Source organism: Tinamus guttatus, unplaced genomic scaffold, assembly GCF_059628265.1.
Source record: "Tinamus guttatus ecotype Peru unplaced genomic scaffold, ASM5962826v1 Tinamus_guttatus_pri_ptg000456l, whole genome shotgun sequence".
In the NCBI taxonomy this organism is placed as follows: Eukaryota; Metazoa; Chordata; class Aves; order Tinamiformes; family Tinamidae; genus Tinamus; species Tinamus guttatus.
Genome location: NW_028288990.1, coordinates 296,991 through 322,767, shown reverse-complemented (window position 1 = coordinate 322,767; position 25,777 = coordinate 296,991). Strand labels below are relative to the sequence as shown.

Below are 25,777 nucleotides of genomic sequence, written 5' to 3'. Positions count from 1 at the left end.
ATCCCTAGGAATACTTTTTGGAGTAAAAACAACATGCCATGGATACAATTGCTTAACTGATGACTTGTGAAGTTTTGCAAATTCATTCCATTTGCATAGCTTTGTGCTGACTCCTCATGCAGTCCCTGGAGCTCTGCTTCACCCGAGAAACTATCGCTTGCACCAACAGCTGCCCTGTCCATGGAGCCGCAACCACTGCATCTACAGCACAAGTGTTGGAATCTGAAGCTGTCAGCAGGAGGCCTGGTCACCCTTGCCGGTCCAGGCAGCGATGGTGTGTGCAAGTATACTGAGGAGGCAATTTCTAGTCAAATTCAGGGGATGACAGTGCAGCATAAAATGCAGTATGGGACACCCTGGTCTGTGGGAAAACCTCACCAATGTGCTTACAGCTGAATACAGCAAAGACATTGCTCTGTGATCTGGTTCTCCACCAACTTTGTTCACATCAGACTCTGCCTGGAGACCACAAGGTATTTGCTGCTGATGGGAGTGTGAGCATTATCTCTGACTACATAGATGTTTAGTGATAGTTAGCACTTTGTATATGGCATTTTTGCATGTTTTCTTCTGTCTTCCCCCCACCCCCCGCCCCCCCAGGTACACACTTTTAGAAGCATAGGTACAGCCCAAGGCTTTTTGTTGAGCAAGTAAGTATGAAGAGTCCCTTGGCAATGCTGGAAATTCTCCTGTTACAGGTGTTGTCAGAGGATAACTGTGCCAGCAATGTGAAAACTCAGGGCAGAACAAAATCTCTGAGATCCCAGATAAAAAAATGAATGTGTTAAGAGTACGTATGGAGAAGTGCTGAGTACAGTAAACATTAATTTGCTAAAAGGCATCAAGGGGCTACCTAGGATTTCCCTGTGTGAAAAATGTGAACCCTGGAGCAAACGAACGGGTAACCAAAGCCCATCCAAGGGAGGTCTATATTTAATGACTATTTGCCCATCAAAGACCAAGTCTTTCCCAGGTACCTTATCATCCCCTGCAGGTACATTTGCAGGGCTGGTATCACTCCTGTCCTCTGCAACACTTTATCAGTGTGAATTTCCAATCTTTATATATATATGTATGTATGTATGTATATACACTACTGTTGTTATTTATTACTAGTCTCTCAGGAAAAGACTGCAGTTCTTACTGCAGCCTAATGGATGAGAAAAAGGTATAGGGTTTCCTTTAAGCAAAAGAGCAAAGAAAGATTCCACTACACTAAAGGATAAATAATAAAGAAATAAAGACCTTTCAGGTGCAAGCTAAAATCGAACAAAAATGAGGACTGACATGAAGATTTCTCATTTTCTCGGGTCTAATGTCCTGCAGTCCGGAGGTCGAGGAGCAGTAACAACCCGCGCCCCTCAACATGGCCAGGCTCGATACACGGGCTCCCCAAAACTTGCCCGCTGACACCCGTCGGGCACCGCGGCCACCTCGGAAAGCGGGGGAAGAAAATAAATAAATAAATAAATAAATAAATAAATAAAGGAAAAGGGAAAAAGGGTGGGAGCGGCCGCGCCGCACGGGAGGAGCGGCCGCCCCGTCCCGTCCCATCGCATCCCGGACGGGGCGCGCGGGCGGGGGCGGCTCCCAGCGGGGATGCGGCGGCCAGCAGGGAGCCGCGCCGCCCGCCCTCCGCCCGCCGGCGGGGAAGGGAAGAGAAGGGAAGGGAAGAGAAGGGAAAAGAAGGGAGGGGAGCGGCGGGGCCGCCCGCCCCTACGGGCAGGCGGCGGCGGGGCGGGCGGCGCGGCCGCAGCGCGGCGGCCCCGGGGCCGCGGCGTGGGGCTGAGGGCGGGCGGTCCGGGCCGCGGCCCCGGGCGGCGGCGGCGGCGGCGGCGGCAGCGCGGGCTCCGCCGCCGGGGGATGACTCAGAGCCGCGGCCCCTGCAGCGCCGCCGCCGCCGCCGCCGCGCCTGCCGCGCGCCGCCCCACGCGCGGGGCTGCCCCCGTGGCGGCGCAGGATGTCCCCGCGGGGGGCGGCCGGCCCGTGCCGCGGGCGGCGGCGCCTCTCGCCCCTCAACGAGGACAACGGGAGGTTCCTGCTGCTCGCCGCCCTCATCGCCGCGTACCTGAGCGCCGGCGCCAGCGTCTTCTCAGCCCTCGAGAGCCCGTCGGAGGCGGCGGCGCAGTTGCGCTGGAACCGGACGCTGCACAACTTCAGCCGCATCTTCAACATCAGCCTGCCCGAGCTGCGCACCTTCCTGCGCAGCTACGAGGCGGCCATGGCCGCGGGCATCCGCGTGGACGCTCTGCGCCCGCGCTGGGACTTCCCCGGCGCCTTCTACTTCGTGGGCACCGTCGTCTCCACCATCGGTGAGCGCCGCCGCGGCGGGCAGTGGCCCCGGGCAGCCCCGCGAGCAGGGGGTTGAGGTGGAGATCGAAGTTTGGAGAGGTGCCCGCTGGGATGCACCGCGTTACCGAGGCAACCGGGACCCCCCCCCCAGTCTGTCCTGCCCCCTTCCCCCGATTCCCAGGACATCCCCCCACCATCCCAGGGCACCCCCAACTCGGGTCCCCCAGCCCGGCCCTGCCCGGCCGCAGCCACCTCTGGTAGTGCCACGGGCGTGGGGCTGCACCGCAGCTGGGCGCAGTGTCTGCTGTCCGCTGCAAACTTCTCTGATGGGGCTCGGCCTGGCATTGCAGGCGATTTTTTGTTGAGATTCGGCTTGCACAGGCCTGCGGAGGAACCTACAGCACCTTCTTCTCCCGGGTTTATTTCCCTCTGTTTTGCTGCACCTTGCGAATGGTGAATGGCACCATGTATGCCGGGAGTAACTCGTTTTGGGGAGAGCCACAGGCAGGATGGTAGTGGCAAGCGATAGCCCGGCTGCCAAGGAGGCTTCAGCTGCAATTTATTCGCAAAGCTGCTGAACTTGGCTGTTATGTGCTGAGAAAGTCAATATGTATATGTATAGGTGTATGTACACAGCCGTGTCTTCTAATCATATGGTAACATATAGCTCTGGCATGCAGCTGGCTACAATTAATTGCTATTATTTGTGTCCCATAGTAGTTTAGAAAGAATAGTAATTTCTGAGGAAACAGTGGCTTTGTGGGGGAGGTTATCTTCCCTTTTTGTTCTAACAGCACCACTAGGAAATGTTGCATGGAAGATTTACTTTAGGCAGGGCCCATCTGTGGCTGTCTGAATGTTGCCTTAGAAATCATGTTGCTTCAGAGAGAAGAGGTTGCTCGTTTCCTTCCTCTGCCAGTTTTCAAGTTTTGTAACAAGCAAATTGACAACACTGCAGTAGTCATCATCGCAACTATTACAAAGATTTGTCACTATTGATAAAACATTTTTGGCTGTTTCAGCACCTAATGAAGGTGACTGCGACGACAAGCTGTGTGCTTCTGCCTTCTGCACACAGGGAGTGGGAGCTACTTGGACTCCAAGACAATTCTTTCCTTACATCCACCACAGTGAACAGAGAAGTCTTTATAAGTGTAAATGCAGATCTAGCCACTTCTTTTCCAGCCCTGGCTTTTCCTCTTTGCAATTATTAAATTGTTTCCCCCCATTTGCAAGTCCCTGGTTGCATCTCCACCTCCTTGCGCACTCCCTGGGATTGTGGGAATTGCAGAGAAAGTGAAAACCTCAGCAGGGTTTCTCACTGATCTCGACAGGTGTAAAGGGGTGGATGAAGCACTGTGCTCCTCATGTTGCTGTGCATAACCTAGGGCACAGCATTCTCTTAATAGCCAGTAATGTCAACGTCTCCTTCATGTAAGATATGGGCTGCAGATGATCCTGCCAAGTGTTCCACCGAGAACCCTCTTCCTTGGGCTTACTACCCCTTAACACCTCTTCTGGATTGCTTATGCTGCTTTTGTGGTTTCGGTGGGCCTGATGCAGAGCAAAGCTCTGTGCTCAGTGAGGAGATGTGGCAGGAAAGTGCTTTGGTGTATGGTGCATGGCGAGAGCCACTACAGAGCTGCTGTGCTGGTGGGAGCTGAGTGGCCCAGCTGTGGCAGGAACAACATCTGCTTGAATACCTGTTCCAGCAGGGCTCCTATCACCTCCACGTGCAGCCCCTGCAGAAGCGGAGGAGCTGGTGCCCCCACCTCTGTCTCTTCTCTCACCTCTTCATGTCGCTGTAGCTGTGAGAAGGGCAAAGCCAACGCCAGACCAGCCTCCCTCCCAGGTGCCAGGTTTGCTCTACCACATGGTTGAAGGCAGTTATGTTGGCATTTGGGTTTGCCAGGGAAAAAACAGAAGTGAAAAGCTAGCAAATTAACCAGCTTTCCTGCTGGAAAACAAAAGCTGTGCTGGTAATGAGCCATACAAGGCAGCCATCTCACCATCCCAGCACGGGAGAAGCTGAACAACAAACATCAAAACGTCCCCTTGAGGAACACTTCCAAGAAACTCTTCTTCCACAGTTTCTTCTTTCTCTCCAAGCCAGCCCCTTCATATACTTAAATAGTTGAGGTATCCTTGATTCCAGAGGCCATTGCGATGCCCTGTTGTATGGGGACTTGCCTTTATACCACGAGTGATGAACAGGGAGAAAGCTGTCGTTATGCAACCTTGCTGAGAAGTATCAGGTGCTTAGAGTCAAAACAGCTTGCCTTCCTAAACTCTGTTATCAGTTACATGTGTCAAAGCAACCTGATCACTTCAGCTAAACACACTCCAATCCTATCGGCACATCAGGAAGCTTTCTTACTCACTGCTTGATGGACAAGTAGATACCATCTCTCTTGAAGATAATTCATCTCTGTCTCACACTGGTCCAGCATCCAACTTACCGAAACCTCTCTGGGTCCTCCTGATTCCTCATTCTTCTTTCACTAGTGTTAATAAAACTATTAAATCTAAACACATAGCTGATAGCTTTCCAGGGACAGGACTGCTGTTTTTTTTTTTCCCTGATTTTTTTGTAAACTGAACAGAAATAGGAAACCTCAAATCATCTCCTTACACAGAGTCCAAGACACAGTCAAACTCTTGGGGTGAGAAATGCAGTCTTGGGATCTTCATAAGCAGCGAACAAGAAGAACAAGAAGTGTGAAATGTAATTTTACTGAATTTTCCTGAATAGTCCCCAAAGGGACTGACTTACACTCCATAGGACACCTTCTAATAGCACTGTGAGCAATCATTTTTCATCATTGCACTGTTTGTGGCAGGGTAACTAAATATTGCACCTATTTTTCATTATACACATTTGGATTTTCAGAGCTATAGAAGAAAATTCTTCGGTCCAATTACCCACTGTCAGTTTATACCATTTATTCAGTCATTTACTTGACACTTAGAGTTATTTTTTGTACGCCATTGTTATTTTTGTTCTGATTTATTTAAGGGAAAACCAGGTGAAATTTATTCTTGATTCATTTGCCTAACAGGCAATAAGCTTTGTTTTTCAGTTGATTTTTTTTCTTCCTCAAATGCAAGTCACAAATAGTTCCCTGTAGTTTTTTTACAGGGTGAAAGCAAAACACAGCTCAGGCTGATTTTCTTCTGGGTAAAATGTTGCATAGTACAGCATAATCAATTGTAGTTTTTCCTATATTCTGATAGCACAAATACATTCTCCTTAGCACATAGGGAAACTACTGGGTTTTTGACTCTACCTCCGAGTCTTTGCTCTGAATGCAGATTTTTTTTCCTGTCTCAAATTTTAAGGAAAAAAAAAAGCATAAAGCACCTTCACAAACCTTCTGAGACATCAGGCTCATTATTAGATTTAGGGCCTAAGCTTCTTATGTGTAAATATGCATTTCCTCAAAACCAGTGGAAAATCAGATGTATTTGCCCTAGAGAAATTCATATAAAGCATTAAAAAAAAAAAAAAAAGAAAGAAAGACAAGTCAGAAGAAGTACACCACCATGTAAACATGATTTTTCAGTGAAAGACTTCTAAAATGTCCTACAGTCCAGGCAGGTTGTTTTGGGATAGATGTGCCTGCATTTGCAGGCTTTTGAGAAGAGATCACTGGGAGGGTGAGGAGGAAAAAGAGCATGTTCTTCTTCCCTGCTATCTCAAAGTGGTGGCCAGGGCACTCTCCTGGGAGATGAGAGACCATGCAGAGGGGTCCAGGTGTTCGTGGCCAGGGTGTGTGGTCAGAGGACTAGGTGGTTCCCTTACAAGGAACACAACTGATAGAGCTACTTTTAAGAGAAGCATGATCCTTGCTCAGTTCTTTGAAGGAGAAGTGTTTTCAGACAGGGATTTGTGAACCTCAGAGTAAGCAAGACACTGCTATAGGAGACATGCTGCCCAGTATTTTCTATCAGCCATCTAAATACTTGTGGATGCAGTTTCCTGACTAAGTATATTGGCTGAGTTAGATCCTAGGTCCTCTGCAGGCACCCACGGTATCTACCACAGCATTTATGATGATGCTCCAGAGGCCAGGCTCTGAAGTCCAGACACCATAACCACTAACTTCTAAAACCTCCTCTGGCTCGCTTAGGCTTTTGAAGAAATCTTGAGATACAGATCTGCTGAAGGTGGTAATTTGAATGCAAGCAACACGCAAAAGGCAGCCCGATGTCCCAGCAGTTTCAAGCATTTGACTGCAGTATATGAAGCCAGTGAGTTAGCCTGCCCAAGAGCAAGCACTTCAAATGGCAATTTAACAAGAAATTCCACAAACAACCTAGGTGGTTTGAAGGTTTCTTTAGCGTTGCATATCAGGATATGGATTTGAGTGGTTGTTGTGCAAGAATCCTGTTCTCTGCTCTCCTTGAACTCAGTTAATTGCTGTTTATATGACCACACACCCCAGAAAGGCATCTGTGCAGCTAAAGTGAAGGTCTGAGTAGCGCATTGCATTTTCTCAGGGCTGAGCATTTCCACGAGGCTTGCAGGCTTATGCAGACAGTTCCTGCAAAGGCTCCAAGTTATGGGGCTAGCCCTTTCACGTGTGGCCCTCTTGAAGTGAAAAAAAAAAAAAAGGCGACACAAAACAAACAAGAAAAATAAAAAGTCCAACAGGCAAACAAAAAAAAAAGCATCTGAAAGAGCACGCAGTATGAAGCTCTCCTTACTGAGCTGCAGCATCATTTCATTGGGTCAGAGAGCACCTAAGGGAACTCGATACACAGAAATCCATGGGCCCTGATGGGATGCACCCCAGAGTTCTGTGAGCTGGCGAATGTCATAGCTAAGCCACTCTCCATCATCTTTGAAAGATCCTGGAGAATGGAGGAGGTGCCGGAGGACTAGAAGAAGGCCAATGTCACGCCAGTCTTCAAAAAAGGCAAGAAGGAGGACCCAGGCAACTACAAGCCGGTGAGCCTCACCTCCATCCTCGGAAAAGTGATGGAACGGCTCATACTGGCTGTTGTCTCCAGGCACATGGAGGACAAGAAGGTGCTCAAGAGTAGTCAGCGTGGATTCACCAAGGGGAAATCATGCTTGACTAACCTGATAGCCTTCTATGATGGAATGACCAGCTGAATAGATGAGGGGAGAGAAGTGGATGTTGTCTATCTCAACCAAGGCTTTTGACACTGTCCCTCACAACATCTTCCTGGGCAAGCTCCAGAAGTGTGGGATAGATGAGTGCACAGTGAGGTGGATTAGGAACTGGCTGGATGGCAGAGCTCAGAGGGTGGTGATCAGCGGTGCAGAGTCTAGTTGGAGGCCTGTAACTAGCGGTGTCCCCAGCGGTCAGCCCTCAGTCCAGTTCTCTTCAATTTATTCATCAATGACCTGGATGAAGGGACAGAGTGCTCCCTCAGCAAGTTTGCTGATGATACTGAAGTAGGAGGAGTATTTGATAGCCCAGAAGGCTGAGCTGCTGTCCAAAGGGACCTGGACAGACTGGACAACTGGGCAGTGAGAAACTTCATGCAATTCAACAAAGACAAGTTCAAGGTCCTGCACTTAGGGAGAAATAACCCCAGACACCAGTACAGGCTGGGGACCAACCTTCTGGAGGGCAGCTCTGCAGAAAGGGACATGGGCGTCATGGTGGATGACAAGTTGACCATGAGGCAGCAGTGTGCCCTCGTGGCCAAGAAGGCCAGTGGGATCCTGGGGTGCATTAAGAAGAGCGTCTCCAGCAAGTCGAGGGAGGTGATCCTGCCCCTCTACTCAGCCCTGGTGAGGCCGCATCTGGAGTATTGTGTCCAGTTCTGGGCTCCACAGTACAAGAGGGATGTGGAGCTGCTGGAGAGAGTCCAGCGCAGGGCTACAAGGATGATCAGGGACCTGGAACATCTGCCCTATGAGGAGAGGCTGAGGGAGCTGGGCCTGTTCAGCCTGGAGAAGGCTGAGAAGGGATCTAATCAGTGTCTATAAATACCTCAAGGGAGGCAGTGAGGAGGATGGTGCTGCCTCTTTTCAGTGGTGGCCACTCATAGAACTAGAGGAAACAGCCACAAACTGAAGCGTCAAAAGTTCCACAGGAACTTAAGGAAAAAATTTCTTAACAGTGAGGGTGACAGAGCACTGGAACAGGCTGCCCAGAGAGATTGTGGAGTCTCCTTCTCTGGAGATCTTCAAAACCCGCTTGGATGCAGTCCTGTGCCACGTGCTCTAGGTGACCCTGCGTGCGCAGGGGGGTTGGACTAGATGACCTCTAGAGGTCCCTTCCAACCTTGAGCATTCTAGCTATCATTTGTCTATGCCTTCGTCTATGCAATTTGGAGCTGGAGTGACAGGTTTTTCAGAGGGCCTGCTCTAGGTAGATCTGATTCCTTTGGCACGTGTGATGTTTGGAGCAGGAGCTGCTAGATTTCCAAGAGCTGTTTCCTCTTTCTGGTAGTCTCAATGAACGAGTGAAGGGAAACAGGTTTACACTGCGCATATTTCTTTGTATGTAAGTGACTCTACCGTGATTTACCTTGAATGTTTCCTACTTCCCATAGGTCAGTTACCCTACTGAGAGCGGAGCAGCAATCCAAAGCACAGTCTGGCCTTTCATAGCTGAGTGTGACCACGGGAAGCTTCACTTGGCGTACACCCAGCTAGCTGTACAAGTGGCTTGAGATTTCCCCACTGAAGGGTCACAATAAAATCATTTTGATCCTCAATTTGTGTTTTGGGGGGAGAGTGGAAAGGGAGGAGTCTAATATTTGCAACAGAGCCATGCTTTTTGGAACAGAAGTGTTTTCCAAAACTTTTGGTCAGCCTCAGTACTGCATAGGGCCAACCTGACCCTCAGAGATTATGCTAGAACTAGAAACTGAAACACAGTATCATGGTTCAATAAACTAAACTGTGCTGTTTTTACAGAGCATACCAGCTCAGTTGATATAATCTACGGGTTTACGTAGGAGGGTTTTTTTTTTAATTATGATTCTTTAAACCTTATTCTTATGATAACATGAAACATGGTATGAAACAATACTCATTACTGCCTGCAGGAGCTGGAGGTCAGTGACCAGTACTGACTCCCTCCGACAAAACCAGCAGCATTTCACTGTGACTGGAGGAATGGAGTTTAGACCAGCAACTTCCAGCTACTGGTGCTCCTAGGTAAATCAAGGTTTCTTATTGCACCAGGCTGTTCATCTTCATTTTCTTTGATCAGCAGCCTTAGAAACCAGCCATATGCACCTCACTTACACTATGAACATAGTCTCTTTCTGATAAGAGGTGAGCAACAAGCACATAACTGAGTACATTTTGGGGCAAAGTAGGCAAGGCTAGAGATTAGGCTACACATTCGTAAACTTAAGTCCCCCAGAGACTTATATAATGTAAATATATTAATACGTTATATAATATAATTATATTAATATCTTAAATGATATTAAATGCTGCTATTCACAGAATGTTTTGAATAACAAAAAGAATTTTAACCTAAGGGACAATTGCATAGTAATCCATGCAAATCAAATGTTTAATTTTATGTTTCCTCAGTAGCCTGCTGCTGTGACAGTCAATGGTAGTAGGTGTGTGTGCAGAGCCTTAGGAAATCCCACCTTATTCATTTTACTGGCACGCCAGGTTTATAACAGAAATGTAGATCTGCCATTGCCAGCACTTCCTAGTGCATGCTAGCTATTGCTGTACGTAATACAGCTCCCTGGTTCAGTTGGTCTGTCCATGGGAATGGGCAGTACACTTAGCAATAGGCATTGCAATGCTTAAATGCAGAAACATCTACCAGGCAAAAGAAGTAAATGCAGTAACATCTACCAGGCAAAAGAAGTAGAAATAAAATTATATCTACTTGCATTAAAGGAAACAAAACATTAGCATCATTTTTACTGAATTGGTGCTTTAGTGTGGATGTATAGATAAGACATGGAAAGTTTTGATGTTAACCCAATTACTTACATAGGTGAGGCACTACCATTACTCATGTTTAAAAATCCATAGTAAGGGCTCCTTACTCAGCTCAGAAAAGCAATAATACCTTGAAAACAAATGCCACCTCACAGCGATTACTGAATGAATTTCCAGCTTTCTGAGCCAAGAGAAAATTGTCCTGCTGCAACTTCTTCTCCTTTATAGATTATGGGCCAAATGTTCACTCATTCTCAAGTCTTACCCAAACTTAATTACAGCAAAATCAGCAATTAGGGGGAATTTGCCTAAGTAAGAATTGGATGAGAAACTCTAATTCTGTAAGTTTCTGTTAAAAAAGGAAAGTGGCTAGAACCCTCCCAGTTATTCATTTGAAGTGTTATCTATTTTGCCATCTCTTTGCTCAGACTGAGTCCTGTGCAAGCAACATGCTCATCTCTGAGGATGAACAAAAAAGGGGGTCACCTGTGTTTAGCAACACATGTATGGAACCAGCTCTACTTTAGATCTTTTGTGCTGGCACTGACTGCATTGGAAGGATCCTAATCAGCAGTACTATACCCCTGTATTTCTAAGACAGTTACTTAAGATTAGGTCTTTGTGCCTTCATCAGTAAAGAAGTGGAGCTTGCCCAAGATGCCTAGGAATTTGTTATTTTGCATTCATCTACAACTTTTAAAATAAGGAGCTTATGAAGAACACATTTAAACTACATAAAGGTGAGGTAGATTTTTTTCACTAATTCTTAACTGTAAGAGGTTTATACAGAAACTCAAAATGAGGGCAGAGTCTATAAAAGATATTGCCCGGTGTTTAAGTTCTTTGTGTGCTAGAGCTGCACCTTTACAGGTTGATTTTTTGTAAAGCAGAAGAACTGAGACAGTTATCAAAAGATACATCTTCTTTAAATACCTGCATAAATTCCATTGGCAGGAAAAAGAGATCTGTCAAAGTCTTTATTTAATCCGGTGAAAGCCAGTGATTTAGCTACCTGACAGCCATTCCTACCTGTAAGGCTAAGCCCAGAAGTCACATCTTGTTCTATCAGACTTCTTATGTGGAGAAACGATACATGTGGCTCGGACCACTTGTGAAATTCAGATAACAGTGTTTCTTGGCCCTAAAGAAGCATGAGATTGTGAAGCACAAACATTGTGAGATGTGCTGCCACTAGAATGCGGGACACAGGTATTCATCTTCCAAAGCAAAATTACGACAACAGCAAAAACTTTCTCTTAAACTTTGCAATTTTTATGGCATTTGATCTAAGTGGCCTGCTGGCTAATCGATCCATGTAATCTCCGGAATATATCAAAATTTAGATGCCATTATTCTTTTTTCCTTAAAGTTCAGAAGAGTTTTGTGCCGTCTTGGGCTTTCCAAGGCGTCGGAAATGCAACTGCAAGTTTCAGTAAACAAGAAAAGCAGATATGAATGCTAATGTTTGAAATGCTCAGTTTGAGACAAGGCATAGGCTTTTTTCCTTAAGGGTGTTGCTTAGATACACAATTACCCACCAGAAAAAAAAAAAAAAAAAAAAAAACTCAAGGTAAAAGCAGTTTTAAAAAATGAAAGATTAATATCTTTAGAAATGACGATTTGAAACAGCATTTACCTGGAGTTATATCATCAACTACCTCAAAACTGCAGGAAGGTCAGAGAGGGCTTCGGGTATTTGACACATCTCAAGAGAGAACATGTGAAAGAAGTGGGGTGTCATATGAAGATACAGGTCACTATATCCATGGTTACTGAGACTGACCTCACGTAGCTCGTTTACACCGTTCTTTTGTTTTCCTGCAGGTTTTCAAAACAATTGATCTAAATTCAAATGTGTTTCCTCTGATAGTGTGAAATTTAAGCTCTAGGAAATCTCCAAGTTTCAGCTAGAAAAAGTGCTCCAAAATCCTTTCATGTGGGAAGCCAAGCTGGATGCTTCTGCACCCAACACAGCATGCCAATGAGGCACTACTGCTTTTAAGTCAGCGTTTTAAAGATCTAATCATTAGCCTCTAATACGAAGAAACTTTTTTTTTTCCTTGTTAGTGCAGATTACTCAAACAACTGAAGAGTGTGTGGGCTATATTTTTCCGTTTTTCTCCAATCATCAGATGCTGAGACAGCCATGAGAAGCAGCTCTGAACCTGCCTATGTCAGTTAATGGGGACACTGGCTGCTACTAAAAGAAAGCACTCTACTTTTAGCAACTCTTTTGGGGGAGACCTTCATGGCAAGATGGTTTGGCACCAATTTAGCCAACACTAACCCAGCTTCTTTCCCATTTAACCAACTGCTGGAGCACTTAAGCTGTGCCAAGTGGCAAACTGACAATACAAGAGAGACATAACAAAGCGTAATTTTGCTACCGATTTTTATTACTGTAAACCAGAGTCTGACCCCAAGACTTGAGCAGAAACAGGACTATTAAAGCAATAAGGGTTGAAGCATTGGGAAAAAAAGTTATGAACTAAGTCTGTGTGCATGGGTGTGTGCATGTTAATGAAAACATTAACTTCTTTGAACTTCATTCTTTTATTTTCTCCTTTTGGGGTAGGGCCTCTCTCCTTCATTAGGAAGTTTTGTTCTGATACAACGCTGGATTTCTGATTAACCCAATAGGTCAAAGATTTTCAGTCCTAAACCTGTGGTCCTCCTCACCTCCTCCCTCTTTAGAGGACCTGACAGGAAGAACAGGGAACTGTTTAGAAAAGCCTTGCTGCTGGAACAGCTTCTCACTTGGAGACACTGGTGGCTTGGCACAAATTGATACTCATTTGCTTGCACGACATACACAGAGGAAAAGCCAGCCCCAGTCAGGGAACTATAAAATGGCTTCTGGCTTCTTCCTCACCTTGGTTCTGTGCCAAATGCAGCTTGGCCTGTCCAGATGATCACTCTCCTTCTGTATGGTACTTAATGGTACTTGGTAGTGAACAAGTTTTTTTGTTAGCATTTGGTATGCAGTTTTTGGTCTTGTGCTGTACATATATAAGTGACAAACATGCAGTTCAATCCTGAAAAAAAGAACTCAGCTAATTCTTGTAGAAGAATAAAACAAGAGTGTTGTTGATTCTACAGACAAAGCTGATGCTCCAACATTTTTCTTGTAAGGGCTATTTATCACTGAAAAGCTGAAAAGTGTCTCTGTTGGGTACTCACTAGAAACTGAAGATCTTTTTTGGAAAGCTCAACTACAAGGGATCAACATCAAAAAACACATTAGGAAAAGGTGCTATGCAGAAAAGAAGGTAAAGCAGACAGATTTTAGTAATTTTCTCCTCTGTCTTTCACTAGGGGGGCAGCAGAGAGAAATCTCCAGTGCACAGGTTGAGTTTACTCAATGAGCAAGCTCAGTAAGGGCCACTGTCAAGATAACACTCCAAATATGTATCCACCTTGTCAGAGCTCAAGGACAGCTAACTTTGACATGTACCTGAACAGCAGCACAATAGTTACAAATTTGTTTTTTTTTTAATCTCTAAACTTGGCATGCACTTGTTTTTGAAGTTACTTTTGTTCCAGCTAGTCAGCATGGGATCCCATCCATCCATTACACAGTCACATATGTCCTTATACCTTCCCTCCCTCTTCTACTCCGCATTTCTGTTTTAGTGAGGCTGTTTCCAGTGCTTTCCCACACAACCCCTTATTCAAGGCCCTCCAAAAGCTCCCTGGACTCCTCAGACACTCACATTTGCCATTCCCCACTCATCCTGCTCCCCCCATCATCTCCCATACTGCTCCTACCTCACACTTATTCCACTTGGGTCCAGCACATTCTACTCCCTAAGTACTTGTTTGCAGCTCCATCACACAGAGCTTCCTTCATAACCCTTTCTGGCACATTTGCGTCCTCCCCATTGATGCTCACTTTGCACGAGGTTGTCGCTTCCCAGCATCCTGTCACTGCAAGTGTCACCTGCCTTTTATCACTGTGTTTCCCTAAGGCTCCAATTCCCCTCAAATGCAGCCTCAAGGCCAGCACCACCAAGGCCTTCACAGTGCTGGATATCTGCAGCATCCCTGCAGCCATCATCCTCCCACCCACTCACCCAAGCCAAGCCTGGCTGCTTACCAAGATCCCCTGCTGCCCAGCAGGCAAAGACAGACCAGCATTGTTGTTGCAACTTGTGAAGGAGTAGACTCCAGTGTAATACACTAAAGATTTTATTAAGCATCAGATAATACTTATACACTGTACTGTTCCGGATACAATGCCTTATTTGTCTACAAGCATACGAAGCACAGCTATTAAATAAACCAATAATCTAAAGGCTTGCATTAAAACTATCCAATCAGCTTCTGGGTCACATAGCAGCCATACAGTTGCTTTTTCTCCTTGTTTGCTGACAGAACACCTGCACTGCTGTCCTTGATTTTGGTTATCTATTGACAAGACATCCCATACTGCTGTCCTTGAAGCGGGCCTCCACACAGGGGTTTTTCTCTCCTTGTTCTGCTCAGTAAATGTGACTGAGTCCCTACGCATTTCTTTGGGCACCCACTTCACAGGGTCTCTCTCATAGGCAGAGACTTCCCAGTGACTTAGCTAAGCATGTAGCTCGAAATAAGCCCATCACAGTGGCTTCATCTCTACGCCAGGCTGGACACAACACACATTCTGCACAGCTCGCCATCTCCCCTATATTTAGTCCCCAAAACTAAATGCTTTTAAGCTCTTTGAATCAGTTTTATATAATTTTGTGTTAGACCATTTTATATTCACCTCTGCAGAAAAGCTTTGTAGCTCTCAGTCTCTTTTTATCCTCTTCACATGCACAGGAAAGCTCACAATTATTTACTAGCCTTGCCTTTTGTTTATTTATCCAACATTATGGTTGCAAATTTAGTCACTTGTTTAGCAAGGAGGCCTAGGTATTTTGGGCCAACAGCTTGATTAACTCTTTTGAACACCAGAGAACTCTTTAAGAGCAATGAAAATGTGGCCATGACCTCTCTGGCTGTGGTTTAAATCACATCTAGCCAGCACAGCACTGAACAGGATTGATTTGAGCAGTTATGCAGGGCAACACTGTGCATAACCACTATACAGTTGTGTATAAACAAAATAGGTACTCTAGACAACCCTTTAATAATTGCCTGCAGCTCCTTGAAGCTCCTTAATGTTCAATTAATCAGTGCCTGGCTCTCTGGCCCCAGCGTCGATTCTAGTGAACAGCAGTTGTCTCAAGCACCTGGCTGGTATTTCAAAAGTGGAAATAAAATAAAGAGCAATAGAAGAGATCTGGCTGGTTTTCCATTGCATTTATTGGGTTGGTCATCGTGTTCTTTCAAGTCGTAAACTTGGTGTCCTTTTCTCCAGTCTGGCAAAGTCGGTGAATGTGTGCACATTTTTATATAGGGAACAATCATAAGAGTTAGAAAATATAAATGAAGATATATACATATATAGACACATATATGCTCTGGCCCAACACTGCACAGGACTAGTTAGTTCAGTAAGCAAATCTTCAGGATCTCCATCTACCTGTTTACAGTAGGTTTTGAGGAGATCGATTCTGTAATAAAAAAAAAAAAGAAAAAAATAGTATTGCAGTTACCAAAAAAAAAAAAAAGCCAGAAGCAGCAGCCTGCTTGCTTGGTATTTACATTACCAACCCTATATATTATGGAAGTCTTTACTTACATGGCCATTTGTTATTTTTCCCATGAATAATCTACTCTCCCAGTACATGGGATCTTCAGGTGTGCAGCACATTCGAGGACATGAAAGTGTTTGTTACCTGCAGAATTTTTCTCTTTTGTGGTAGAAGTTGACCCTATATAGAGAATGTCTCATTCTTGTCCTGAGGTATCCTTTGGCAAATGCAGACTCAGTTCCTTCATTGATGCTCTTGGCAGTTACTGCAGAGTAGGACTATGTACAGGGCAGGTGATCACTGAGGGCTGCAGCTCATGTACAATACAGTACATGGTATCTCATGGCCTCAAACTTAACACGGGCCCATTTTAAGCTTCTTAACGCACGTAACGCTGATCTGCCTGATACAGAAGGCCCCATTCAGAAGCTTGGTGTTCAGATTATAATGTCAATGAGACTAAGTGCAATGGTACAGTGACATTAAGTGTTAATGCTTTTTCAATGAAAAAGATCCAAAGAAATTTAATATTTGCACCCAGAGGGCACTATTTCAATAAAGCCATCTAACAAAAATATAAAGGAAAAGTAACGTTTTCATTCATAGTCTGAAAATTCATACCCAGATGGAGAAATTACCTCATAGTATTCTTAAACCTTGGGTAAAAGTGCTTAATGCAGCAGAAGGGTTTTCCATCTGCAGCAGTTTTATCAGTCCTAAGCTGTGACCCTGTCTCCAAGGCAACTGTTTCTGGATATTAGATGTTAAGGATCTATAGAATAAATGAGAGGCAGTTGTGAAACGTACACATATAATCCTGTCAAGGAGAATAGCAATGAAATGCCAACACATGAAAAGGGGTGAGGGCAGCACTAGAAACTGAATTGCGGTCTCAAAATTGAGAATATAATAACTAACTTTTCTTCTCTGTTAATATTACCTTGGTAGTGAATAACCTGTACTGTTCTTGTTTTGTTTAATCTAGTTCTTTTATACCTCTTTTGCCTTACAGATGCATGAATGCACACACATGCTATACAAAATTTCCTTGTGAGATCCCCTTTAGTTGAGAAAGCACTAGAGCCACCACAAAAAGAAACTGCTACATTATGACTGGGAATCCTGTGCTGATATTTGCTCTTGCCATTCTGCTAGCATCTGTGTAGCTCCATATCACACAATTTCCAGTTGTTTTGGCCAGAAAGAAAAGAGAATGTAAACTTTGTCTTTTGTTTGCTACCTGGGGGAAAGGAAAATGAATTGAGATTACTTCTTGAGATTTTTATTGATACTCAGACTGGTAGAAGCCTAGTAAGGAGGACCAGGCCAGATACCAAGCTGATGAAGATGGTTCAGATGGCTAGAAAAACAGAGAGCTACTCATAGAAGGAAAAAAAAATCAAGTGCAATTAAGAAGCAAACCATAGGCACACAGGCCTGTCCAAGTTTGTCCAGTTGCACTGTCTCTTGTATCCATCACCAAGTATAATAAACAAACCAAACCCCCAATAACCTGAATAGTAACTACAAGATGTATCAGTGCAAGTCAGGGTGAGGGACTGGCACTTACCCATGAGAGGCTACTGAAAGATATTTGAGAGGTTTTATCAGATCATTCATGTCTACGAATTCTGTTTGTCTGGGGAGAGGAAGTATTGAGTACTTGAAAATAATACTGCCATAGAGCTTGTATCTGAAGCCGTAGGTCACAGTAAGGCAGAATTAACACGGTGTTGATTGAAATACTGAATACTAGTGTCTGAGCCACAAAAAATCAATCCCAAGGTACCTATAAAGTATGTTAGTGCCATGCAAACTGCACAGCACATTTCTGCTTTTGTGTACTAAATCAGAAGCACAGTCAGTTATATCTGAATGCATTTCTTTCTTCCAGAGATCATGACATATTTATCCCTGAGTACAGACTGAATTCAAACATATCAGGACTAACTCCTCATGATCCGAGTAGTGCCACAGGGACAAGCAAGATAATGAAGGAAGACCCCGTATGAAGAGTACATAAATCCACTTGTTTTTGTTAGTTTTTGAAGGAGGACATAAAGATACTATAGTTACTTGGTCTTACTTTGCCTGCTATATATAAGTCTTAGTGCTCTTGCTGCAGTCGTATGTAACACCCTTTCACCTTGCATAGCTGACGTACTGAATTTTGGTGAAATGTGCTTCAGAAATCTCAATTAAATCTCAATTAAACAAGCTATCAAAACAGAGAACTTCACCACCTCCTAGTGAATCGATCCAGTGATCGATCACCAGGAAATTCGAAAAAACGAGAGTGGCTTCTCAGCTTGATCTAAACTGTCGCTATCTTTTTTTTGAATTATTAGATGTGTTTAGCCATATGGGTTAAAATAAGTCTATTTATTTTGATTGTGATGTTTGCATGCTTTGAATAAAACACAAGTTTAAATGCTTTGTTGACAAGGCATGGGCTAACAGATGCCAGCTCTGTAATTAGTTCGCCTTGTATTCCTAGCTGGCAACTGCAACAGACTTCCTTATAACTGAGGACCAGGCACTAATGGATATTGACAATGAAATGAGAAGGCTCCCCCAAGCAGCAAAATGGGCTATAACAGCTGTACCGCCTCCCCTCTCTCCCCCCCCCAAAAAAAAGAGCATCCTATCCAGCCATATCAGGCCTAGGACCTGCAAATTAGACTTGAGACTACTTAAGAAGTATCCTATTAACATTACACAATGGAGAGTCCATGGGTCCAAAACCAAAATCTAGCTATCTATTCTTTTCTCCTCTGCTAATATTCTGCAAATGTGTCACTTTCTTTTATGGACAAGATTCCCTTTCTGCTGTGAAGGCACTAGTGATGCAATAGAGTCTGAATTACTGGAACACAGATGTCTCTAAGAATATAAAATCTATTGAGAGAGCAGGAACATCTTTTTCCTTGCATACCTTCATTTAGTAGAGAGACATATGTCAAAGTTTATTTGTCAAGCATTTAATTTCTTTAATCAACAAATGCAAAGTTTTGTATCAATGAAATATTAAAATATAAATATACATATAAATATTTCTCAGAAAACATAGCCTTTACAAAAATAAATAAATAGCGATCAAGCAGAACTCTCAACTAATTATATGTAGGAAATATTTTCCTCATTCTGCTTAAAGATGCATCATCATAATAAACCAGAGGTAATGATTTCATTCTAAGGACATTATCTATTAAATGTACCTCTTTTTCTTTCCTAGCAAAATTCTGTTGATGTGGTCTGATGGTGATATTTACTTCTCTGAATATATTCCTTGCTCACCATTTTCATAAAACAGTGAGGTAAAGAAATTCCAGCATATGGATTTTGGCAGACTATGGATTTTGACTATATGAGGTTATTTATTCATAGGACATAATCAAGCACTTCAGTCCTATCAGTTCAGTTTTTGACTGAATCACTAAGTATTTTTAAAGAGAATAGCAGCAGTGGCAAGGACAAAACCTACAGAGTTAAGTTTCTGAAGACGATTCCTGAAATGGTATGTAAAGTAAGTGTTACTCATTTTTTATGAAAAACGGATAAATATGAACACATAACATGGAGAAAACTTAACATGTTTATTTGCATTAAAAATGCAGTTATTTAAGCATCTGTAGCTATAAGCCATTACTGCTTATATTTAAAATAATGTATATGAGTAGTATCAAAACATACTTCAATAACAAAGAGGTGAATTAATATTGCTTCTGGATCTTACCAAAAATTGTACGCTCTGCTTTTTCTATTTAACTTTGTAGCGGTGTTGTGCATTACTTTAATTATCTGGGTGCAAGTGTGCTAATTAGAAGGTTGAGAACTTGGTGTTCCCAGTCCGACATATGGCTCTGCAGCATGGATATCTTGCCACAGAGTTAAACCAAGCCATGGCTTTTCATTTGTTTTATTATTGTTGTATCAGGTGGGTAGCAGTTTATGTTTGGCTAAGCCTTTAAAGTGCTGTTATTAAAAAGAATCAATTTTGAGGGAGAATTGCTATACAAATTGAAATCTTCCCTCTTGTCAGAAGAAGTGGCATACTGTGGTAACAAGGAGGCTGAACTGATTTGCAGCTTATGGATATAGTACTTAAACTTTCCAATATACCATGTTGGTTCACATGAGGAGAAGCAAGGAAATGGCCTGTTCACCTGCTCTCACCACGAAGTAGTGTGGTTTTAGGAAAAGATTTCCACCTGAATTTGCAGAGTTTCCCCAAATACTGTAATGTTACTCTGCTAATACACTGCCTTTCGTTTCAGCAAGACTTTTTGCTCTTTCTTGAATTCTAGTCATCTGTTTGCCTTTTGTGTCTTTTGTCATTCTTCACAAAATTTGTTTTCAGGCTGACATAAGCTGACTTAGAAATAGAGCTCTTTCTGGTGAGATGGGACCTATGATCAGAATTTATACAGAAATGACTGCAGCATTAATGTTACCCATTTATCTCCACGCTTCTGCAGGTTTTGGAATGACCACACCAGCAACCGTGGCTGGAAAAGTATTCCTCATTGTTTACGGCCTTTTTGGGTGCGCTGGGACTATTCTTTTCTTCAACCTCTTCTTGGAGCGTATTATCTCTCTCCTGGCATTTATCATGAAGGCTTGTCATGAGAGACAGCTGCGAAGAAGTGGTCTCCTACCTCCCAACTTCCAAAGAGGGTCAGCTATCTCTGGGGTTGGCAGCCTTGTTGGGTGGAAGCCATCTGTTTATCATGTGATGCTGATCCTTGGAATTTTTGCTATCACACTTTCTTGCTGTGCCTCAGCGATGTACACAGCAGTGGAAGGATGGAACTACATTGACTCCTTGTACTACTGTTTTGTCACCTTCAGCACCATCGGCTTTGGAGATTTGGTAAGCAGCCAGAATGCTGTATACCAAAATCAGGGATTATACAGATTCGGAAACTTTGTATTTATATTAATGGGAGTATGTTGCATATACTCTCTTTTTAATGTAATCTCAATTGTAATCAAGCAAATTTTGAACTGGGTGTTGAAAAAATTTGAATGCAGATGTTGCCCAAAGTGCCATAAATCAAGTGCCCGCCTTGGACGTCGCAATGCCATTACCCCAGGAGCTCGCCTGCGCCGACATAACATTTCTGTGGAAACTGATGGACAGTATGACAGCGACACGGAAGGGAGGAGGCTTTCTGGAGAGATGATCTCTATGAGAGAGCTCACAGCATCGAATAAAGTTTCACTGGCCATTTTGCAAAAGCAGCTGTCTGAGACAGCCAATGGCTACCCAAGAAACATTTGCATCAATACCAGACAAAATGGTTTCTCTGCAGGGGTGGGTGCTCTAGCCATCATGAACAACAGATTGGCAGAAACAAGTGATTCTAGGTAGAGTTTTTGAAATTTTCTTCTATAAGAAAATGATGCTTTCTTATTGTTTCTTTAATAAAACTAAAATGGTGATTAGAGTGGAATTATCGCCATAACCTCCTAGAAAGTCTTAAATACAGAGGCAGACTTGGTATTCATTGGACATTTAGGAGTTTAGTTTCTATTTTTTTAATGAGTCTTCTCTAATATGCAGTAACATCTTCACTGTAATGTTACAATTTTCCACAAAGCAGGTGATGGGAAGGACGTTGTACAGAATTTGATGCAATTTTAGAGGGACATTGTGCATAATTATGATGATGTCTAAACAACATATTATTTTTCAGAAAATAATCTGAACCAAACTGGGTTAAAGTGAATTTTGGGCAAACAGTTCCAGTTTCAAGCTTGAGGGATTAGGACCAGTATCTCACAGTTTGGTGAAGGATGGATCTGGCTGTGAAATTTGCACTTCGTGCTCTTCACTAACTCCTCATGCCAGGCCTGTATATAACATCAGTGTAGGTGACTGCAATTACACCATCTTCAGGGTGATTCTGATTATTCATTTGATAAATACTACTGATTTCAATGATAGAAGATCAGATTGACTTAGTTCTCCTGACTACGAATGATGTGTTTCAACCAGTCTTGTCTGAAACACTACCTGTTACCTACTCCTTAAAAGTCATGGAGTTATCAGTTAGAACCACCACATTAGAACATGCAAAACTATTCCTACCTGCTGAATAACTGAAAAATGTAATTGACAGCTCCAGCACTGACCTTACTCAAGGCAAGAGAGGCCAGTGTTCACCTCTGATGCCAAGTGTTTGCATTGACACTGAAATGTAAGTTAAAAAGTTTATTTATTTTGTTAGTTTTTTGAAAAAAAAGAAAAAGCTGCTAAAGTAAATGTAAGTTCTGTTGTCATAAAATTGTATTTTCAGCAATATTATTGCAGAGGTTCGTGAAAGATTTTCTTGGCAGTTCTTGATGGTCCCCAGCACAGTACTTGTTTTCAACAAATCTGACAGTGAAGCTTGCAGGAAAGAGCATTGCTTCAAAACTTCCCCAAAAGCTAACTTCTTCCAAAAATATTGATATTAAACCATAAATTGGTCCATGTTACTGTATTAAGTCATATCATAGTAGCCTGAACTATTTAAGTACCATGAGACGTCTTCAAAGAAAGCTGCTTTAGGTCTCTAGTTCAGCTTCTTCAGTTGAAGAAAAAATTCTGCAAATCTCTTTTAGAACTATTCGCAAAGCTCTAAGTAATTTCTCTAAACTCTTTGTACTATGCTTACTTATGTACTATTCCCTTAATGCTGTGAAGATAGTAAAAAAGGCTTTGAATTGTGTTTGTGCAAGAAACACAATCCAAGCTTGAAGTCCGAGAAACCGGGGGGCCTCTTCTTGAAAATTGCCTGGATAGTAATAGTCAAGGTTTCTTGCTGAATAGAGTGAAAAAAGTTGGCATATTGGAAATGTTTGAAAATATTTCCACTAAGCTTCATACAGATATTTTGTTAGTGGAGCCTCCACCGTTTTGCTTTTCTTTAAATTTATAGAGTGCAAAATGTTTTGGAAATTTGGCATTTAAACTTGGAAAATTAACTTTTAATTACACCGCTTGAAGTTTTGCACAATTGTGACTGCCAGCTGAAGGGTAACAGAGATTATTATATCTTTGGTCTAAAGGAAAAGGAATTGGAGCAGTAGCTAAAACATAATGCAAGGATCATACTGTAAATGCAGCCAGCACTTTTGTCAAGATACGTGTGGCAAAAAATGCTCAGTAATTTATGTTTTGTATCTACGATACTGAATCATAACTAAGAACACTCAGAGACAGCATTCAAGCAGCATTCATCTGACAAGAGCTTCCTTCATGACAGAAAGACCCCTAAATAGCACCCATCTGAATGTGTGCACTTGCTGTCTCAAAGTCTACATTTTAGTAGCCTTCTTTCAGAGGTGATGGAGAAGAAGGTCAAAGTGGTTGGTGATGCTCAGTTAAAGTCCACTGAAGGTTTAGATTAAGCTGGATCTTTAGGTCTAGGTCCTGTTCTGTGAAAGACTCAAAAGACTCAAACTGCAAAGACTTACAGGAAAGCTGCAGGGATCATCTCTGGAAACAGCAGAGGCAGAGAACTGAAAGAACTGAGGATTTTTCCTTTCCCCCTCCCCAGGAATACCCCAAGGGGTAAATCTATTATTATTTATGATAATAGTTCTGTCTGTCTAATTATTATTAGACAGATGCCATCCCAAAGGACTTCCCATTTAAATAGCTAGGACTCCAAAACACAGCATAATTACATAGGTTTGGTAACTAGATACTAAGGTTTATTCATTTTACTCTTAAAAACAAGTTAAAATATGTTTAGCATTCTGTGTTCTCAAGAACTATATTTTGTGTATGTTTTTGCAAAATGAGGGGGTTTATTTTTTCAGTAAGATTTTTTAAAAAGATAACTATTATAACTGTCCTTCAGGATTTGTTTAAATATTTGTAAACTGTTTTCAAACTACTTATATTATTCCTGCGTGCAAAATGTGATGAAGTAATATGAAATTGTACAAACCTCCACTGCTATTTCTGTGCTTTTTCTGAATCAATACTGAGGCAGACAGAGGCTGTTGTAACATGATTTAAAAGTTTCTGATTCTTCTTGTTCATCTGATCTGAATGGACTCAGGGCAGTTCCTTTGCAGTTCCTGTTGATTTCGGTAGATGTTAAATTGGCTCCCAGATCTGGATTCCCCAAGAGATTTGGGCAGCTGGTTGCTATTCTATGCACTTATGTCTGACATTTCATCACTCCCAAGATCCTCGAAAAACTCAATTTTGCTGCTTCTCAGTGCAAATATCCCTAACTATTGACACTCCTGTCATGTGGACCTCTATCTTGTATCTATGTTGATAAAATTTCATGGAGCTGTCTAATTCAGCAAGCCCTACTTATTGTGAGATTTAGAGCCTACTACTGACTTGGGTCTCACTGGAGAGCTTCTGACAAGAAGTGGCCTTATAGTTCCTTCATTTTCATATTCATTAGCCAAATTATTTTTCAAGGATGCAGGGAGACTGACTCCAAATCCCTATTTATCTGCCCAGCCTGGGCACTCTCATTGTATGCATGAGTACACTAGCCAAGAGGAAATAGGTGATTCTGGGTTCAGTCTTTCTCAGTCCATCCTGCCCTTTCTTTAGCTTTCTTATGGCAAATTCCCATGGAATTTACAAAAATGGGTCACGTTATTCTTCCATTTATTGCATATGGTGCAACACAGGATTCCCCAGGGCAATTGGCTCCATCTGTGAATTCAACACTAAACACACACCAGCTGCATGAAATGCAATTCCTGCTGGTATTGCGTTTTCACAGATAGAGCAGATACCTGGACGCAGACTGAAGCACAAGAAATGCAGAAGGAAACTGAAGGAACAGAGTGGGAAAATGAAAGCACACTGCACTAAATTGCACTTTCTTTTCAGGTAACTTTAGGGTTATATTACATTCTCACTATGTTGTTTTTTACAAGGTTTTATTTTTGGACAGCCTTGTAAAACTAATTTCCATGAAAAATGCAAATAACCTAGGATCAAAACGTTAATCCTCCCCTCTGCATCATGGTGCAAAATAGCAGGAGTAACTCCTACCTGAGCCAGATGCAGCCATCACAGTGTTACTCAGATGCTGTGCTCCAAACTAGTGTTTTGCTGTTTTGAGCCTGAGGAGCAGCAGAAAGCTACAGTACTTAGGTCGCCCTTTGAGCTGGCACCTAATGAGAAAAGTGCCTGCATAGGCAGGCACTGCTCAGCCCTCCATCAAGAAGGAAGGAAAGCCTCTATTCACCCGACCCATACTCTAGTACCTTGCAGATGAAAATTAAAATGTAAGTGCAAAATAACAAGGTACAAAGACCAAATTCAACTGAAGTCTTTTCTTTCTCTTAGGGAAGACAGTATTTACCAACTTCTTGTAAAACCTGAAGTGTTTCCATGCTTCAGGTGGCTTTAAAAAGTCAATAAATTTACTTTTTGGTATTTCTCTTTCCCATGTGTGTCTCAAACAAATCTTAGAGACACACTGACATATGATTAGATTGTTTTTTTTTTCCCATCTGAAAATACACTTCAAGATTTGTGGGGGGAAAAAAAAAGAAAAACACATTGCTTATTATTTCCTTAAAATGTAAAGCATGTTCTTCTGACGATATAAATGTTCAAATAAGTAATCTTACCAACCTTGGTAACAAATGGAAGTTTTTGAAGCACAAGTTCTAGTTTGCCTGTCTCCCCCTAGAAGAAGCATTTCATAAATAACTCCTATCAGTTGTAACAAGAATTACAAATATACTTCAGGAGGTAATTGGGGCAGTAGAAAGCTGAATGAAAGCAGAAGCAAGAAGGTCTGTTACAAAGGAAATCAGTGCCTCTTTGACATGTGTGTGCTAACTGAGAACATAATTGCCAGCATTTTGCAGACCAACTTATTGGGGAAAGCCAAGAGACGTGTAAGAATCATTTTAAAGTACTTGGAGAACTCACCGTTGCCTGTGGTTATGCAGACATGTGTTGTGATGTTTCCTGTTGGTTTAG

At 42.7% G+C, this 25,777-nt stretch overlaps 1 protein-coding gene across 2 annotated transcripts; it reads left to right on the top strand.

The window, feature by feature from the left end:
- Positions 1–1,934: 1,934 nt before the first annotated feature.
- KCNK12 (potassium two pore domain channel subfamily K member 12) lies at positions 1,935–24,798 on the top strand. Of its 2 annotated transcripts, XM_088532164.1 has the most exons (3): positions 1,935–2,312; positions 20,292–21,183; positions 24,561–24,798. In XM_088532164.1, the coding sequence occupies exons 1-3, from the start codon at positions 1,961–1,963 to the stop codon at positions 24,562–24,564; spliced, it is 1,248 nt and encodes a 415-aa protein (XP_088388290.1). In that variant the 5' UTR covers positions 1,935–1,960; the 3' UTR covers positions 24,565–24,798. The 2 variants fall into 2 exon arrangements, with proteins under 2 accessions (XP_088388290.1, XP_088388291.1); XM_088532165.1 differs by lacking the exon at positions 24,561–24,798 and having other exon boundaries at positions 20,292–21,187.
- The last annotated feature ends 979 nt before the right edge of the window (positions 24,799–25,777 follow it).